The 4,883-nt window shown below is 48.5% G+C and overlaps 1 protein-coding gene across 1 annotated transcript in view; it reads right to left on the reverse strand.

Moving 5' to 3' along the window:
• Positions 1–712: 712 nt before the first annotated feature.
• Positions 713–4,883, reverse strand: part of GMCL1 (germ cell-less, spermatogenesis associated 1) — a 17,462-nt gene continuing 13,291 nt past the window's right edge. Inside the window, exons 10-13 of the mRNA XM_010135798.1 lie at positions 2,806–2,881; positions 2,198–2,343; positions 1,908–1,995; positions 713–841 (exon numbers count right to left, since the gene is read on the reverse strand). Coding sequence (XP_010134100.1) covers positions 713–841; positions 1,908–1,995; positions 2,198–2,343; positions 2,806–2,881 — 439 coding nt within the window. The remainder of the gene's footprint in view (positions 842–1,907; positions 1,996–2,197; positions 2,344–2,805; positions 2,882–4,883) is intronic.

Genomic DNA, 4,883 nt, shown 5'->3' on the forward strand with positions numbered 1-4,883 from the left:
CCAGCTGCTGTATGATGGACTCAAGTGATGGCAGCACGTTCGAGTAGTTTCAGTACAGGGAAAAAAATAATTCACTTTTTTAGCATCCATATTAGCAAATTCACGTGCTAAAAAACCAAAATGAGTATTTGCTGTGATGTTAAAAAAAGCCCAAGAAAAGAAAGAAACGTACGTATATGAGATGTGGTAAAGGCTTAAGACCAAGCAGGTTTGAGAGTCTGTACAGTTAAATAACTAACAAAAACTGACAGGCAACATTTACAGAGATGTATTTGGTCCTAAAGGAGGAGGACCGTGAAAGTAATTGGAAGGAGGACTGGTATTTACAGATCAGCTCTTAAAAAAACCCAAAACAGAAACAAACAAAAGCCACACGCCCCACGACGTGAGCTCAGGATCGGGGAAGTTCGTGAGGTGTCAGTCACACAAATTCCCTCTTTCCAATTCGGCTCAGTTTTCGCCCAGAAAAAATTAGAGTGTGACATTTCTCAAACAGGGAATGGCTACTGGCTGAAGGAGAACAGAAATCGAGACACGGGAGAACGAGGTTTGGCCTAGAGAATTTCTGATCCTCCCTTCAGAGGTGCATAGAGTACACTAAGGCCATGTGCGTTCGCTACGGTGTAAGGCCGGCGCTGCTGCCGAAGCTCTGTGCGTCAGCGGTAAGCAGGCGGACGGGGAGAGACGGGCGGCGACGCTCCCCGAGGAGGTCTCAGGTTTCCAGGTGCTCTGGCAGCGCCTCGCTGTCAGCCCTCTTCTCTGGCGAAGTGTACAGGAAGTTGCAGCAGATATAGAGCGGGAAGATCAGGAGCCGGCTGTCCAAGTTCATGACCACCTGCTCCTGGGGAGCAAGCACAGGGGACAGCGGCGCAGCCAGTGAGGCCAGGGGGGACGCACACCACAAAGCACACACGACCGGCACGAAGGGTGGTTCTACCCATCCTAATTACTGCGTATTAAAAAGGCAGCAGATGAAAACTCCAAGAGAGCAGTTCACCTCCAGTTTTATAGTTTTAACCCAAAGACATTCTCAAAATGCCCATGACCCTTCGGCCAGCGCTGCCAACCCTCCTGCGGTGAGGAGGGTTCCAACGGAGCCTGCAGACGGCTGAGCAAAGCTCCCCCTTCGGGTGTGCTGGGGGGAAAGGGAGACTTTCCTGCCACTGCCCGAGGATTTAACCAGAACAGGCAACGGTTCAAGGCGATCGACCCTTTGTTGGGAGGAATTTGTCAGTTTTACTCCAGGAACTGGTTTTGGGGCAGCAAAGGTGAAACTTTACCCTACAATAAGGTCGGCATTTACAAGAAGGGGTTTTTTCACCATCTATTTGATTAGGATTCCAGAAACTGGCTGATCGAGCCTCTCGCAGGCCTCACTAAATTCTGCTGTCGCAGAAGGGAGGAAATGGGCACGTTCTCTTAAGAAAACTCCACTCCTCTCTGAGGCTTTGGATTAATTTTTTAATAGAGTAATAAATACCACCCTTGAACAACACGCAGACACTATTTCAGCCCTTCAGCTTACAACACAAGAATGTCTTCAAACAAACTCCACATTTGCCTCTAACTAGGCAGGAATCTGCTGGACATATTAACCCCAGCGGCGCTGGAGGTCTGGGAAAGCGAGACCAACAGAACGCCACACGAACAGCGGAAAGCTTCAGCAGCACCACGGGAACTGACTTCAGTGACAGCGACACTAACGGCGTCCACACCACCCCGCTCCAGCTGCCCTGCACAATCCAGCTTCGTCTTCCACTGCTCATACAAAGGAACACTTGAAATTCCTCACAAGCAGTGACAACGAGGACAACTCCTCTTCAAAAGCACTGCTGACTTCTCAGCATTTTTTTCATGCCTTGGACTCCACAATTCAAGTTCAACGGCTCAAAAACCCCCAGACATACCTGGTCCTTCTCAAGGGTGAGGATCTGATAGCCCGTTGTTCTACTGCAAATGATTTTCCCACTGCTGTCAAAAGAGGCGAGACGTAACCTGGGGATAACACCACTTCTATTAGTCTCCCACGACTTAAGTTTTTCCAGCACACAGAGTTTCTCCCAAAGACACAGAACAACATTTTCAAACGTAACTAACTCAGTGGCGACACAACCCAGGGCAAGCAGAGCTGGAATGCCCTGGTTACGGTAAGAGAGTTCCGCACAGCCCCGGGGCTGCCCTCTTGGCCACGCTTTACCTGAAGGCGATGCTCCTGCGAGGCTGCAGGCTGACCGACCCGCTGCACGGCTGGTTCAGCGTGTTCCGTTTGAAAATGATGTAGCGGTTCGTGTAAGTAACGAGAAGGTCGAAGCCAAAGTTGAAGCCCGTCCACCGCCAGCAGTACTGCAGAACAGGAGCAAAACCCCCAAACACGGGCGGTAAGTGCTGCTTCCCCCCCAGATCGCATAGGGAGCAGGGGTGTGGAGTGTCCCTATCTGCACCCCTAAAGCACACGTACGCCTCCGGAGCACACTGGGGCACTGGCTGCGCCTCAGTGATCGGAGCTGTACAGTAAGTGCATGGATTTTACAAGACTCAAATGACAAGTCGTGGCTACATTCCCTTCTTTCACACAAAAATTTCCAAACATGGGCTTGCTTGCAGTGTGAGAGCACAATTAAAGCACTAATTCCTTATTCATCACAAAAACGGCAACACTTTTCCTCCTTCTAAGGAGAACAAAATCGTTTCTTTAACGTCCCATCACCATTACGCCTTTTGGATGCAGTTTGACATGTTTTGAAACCACTGGACATGTCTAAGACATGTCAGCTACGCACAGACTTAGCCACGTGCCACACTTACATCACCATCCTTTGCGAGTTTTCGACCACACCTCATGCTGCTTCCTTCCAGTTCTTCTTTATTTATTTCTTGAGGCCTAAAAAAAAAAAAAAAAAAAAAAAGAGCATCTTAAGGACACCTAAACAGATTTGAATGGGGGGAAAATGAACAGACTGGAGTAAACTGGTCTGACCACACCAGTGACCCTTATGTGAGCAGAGGTTAGACTAGGCGACCTGCCAGGATCCCCTTCCAACCACAACTGTCCCACCAACACCCAACTCTCTACAAAACTGCAACACAAACCAGGCTGTGACACCTCGGTTAGGTTCACAGAAGAACCTTCCCATGGCAGCTGTTGCAATGAAACATTCTCCAGTTCTCCTAAAGGAGCCCAAGTCCTTTCGAACCGCAGTGGCCTACGAGTGCTGCCGCAAAGAGCAGCTGCAGGACAGCAGCGCGGTGAAGCAGCACCCGCAGAGACCTCATGGAAGATTTCTCACAGCTGGTTACGCCGCTTGTTTAAAAAAAATTCACCCACAGTGATCACAAAGTGCCACACGCCTCCCGTATCTGTCATCCTACACCAAGGTGAACTTGTTTCACCCAACAGTTTCCACTGGCGCTCCACCAGGTCGAACAACCCTGCAGAGCCAGCGTGAGGAAAAGCAGCCCCAGTTCTGCAGAGGCAAGTCACTCACTTCACTTTAGACACAATTACATTAACAAACAAGTGACCGTGCCAGAAAGTCTTCAAGTTACGCTGAGGACAAATGCTGAGGTAAGTGGTATAAATCACCACGGAAGGAAACTCCCCCCCACAAGGGAAATCACAAACCTGCAATATCAAACAATACACTTCAAGCCGCAGAAGCTAGAAGAAATGCAGCATCTGTCTCTCCCTACTGCACACACACCCCCAGCCCACCCCCCAAACTACAGATTTTATGAACAAACTCAGTCTGTGGTCTTTTTGTCTCGTTTCTGTCAAAACCAATCCTGGAGATTAAGTATTTGCTGCAAAAGTCAAGCAAAGTAGCTCATGGTGTTAAACAAATCCAGCAAGAACCTCCCGTGCGCTTTTTCCACATCTTCCAGCTGAAATGGTTATGGAGCTGACGTCAATTCCGCGATGGTGAGAGAAGATTTATTTCTGTTCAATTAGTGACAAATTTCACAAACATCAGTACATAATGTTCAGACAGATGTTAGCAAGAATCAATTCCTCAAGCACCCTCAGAGGATGCAAAACTTCCAGCTTTAAGGACTTGCACTGCCTTACCATGGGCTTTGTGAACAGTCAAGCTGTTCGATTTCATTCTTAAAAGCCACTAAGAGACTAAAAAACGTTCAAATTCTGAAGAGTGAATAAAAGGTTTAGTGCTTTTAATTGCAAACTACACAGACTAGAAGAGGAACATTCTCTCTTCTCTAAATTCATCAAAAGCACAAACCACACCACACATTTCAAAGCCCTAGGACTGCCAACATGGAAATGGCAGAATCAGCGGGTGTGACTACACGCTGCAGCAGGTGGGATATGAAAATAGAGCCTGACTTCAGCTCACGGGGAGCCAGGCTTCACATTTCGTTCGGTTACTCAGTTTGCATCCTTATCTCTAAGGGAAAAAATGTGTTATGATACTGCTACAGGCAGCAGAAGAGGAAGGGCAGCAGAGCTGGATGAAAGCATGGTCTTACAAAACCTCAGCTACAAGTTGGTTGAACGTCCAAAATATTTGCTTTAATACCAGGAACAGTTGCAACATCTTCCCTCCTACGACAGGATCCTCAGGCATTTCGTGGCAGCTTGCCAGCAGAAGCCAGAGAAGTGATCTCAGGACTTCATATAGCATTTAGCTCCTCAGAGACCGCGTGCTGCGGAGTAGTGACATGGCAGCTGAGCTGCACAAAACCGCAGGGATTGCTCCACGGGCACCCCCCATCGCCCTCCCACACAGCTCCAGAGAACAGCCTGTTCAAGGACAATTAGTCCTTTGCTGACTATTGAACACACGGTGACCTGGGAGCCACCCTGACCCACGAAGCTTTTGAACTACTAAAGTCAGGAATCACGACACATCGAGGAGAAACACGAC

Source organism: Buceros rhinoceros, unplaced genomic scaffold, assembly GCF_000710305.1.
Source record: "Buceros rhinoceros silvestris isolate BGI_N320 unplaced genomic scaffold, ASM71030v1 scaffold4005, whole genome shotgun sequence".
Classification (NCBI taxonomy): Eukaryota; Metazoa; Chordata; class Aves; order Bucerotiformes; family Bucerotidae; genus Buceros; species Buceros rhinoceros.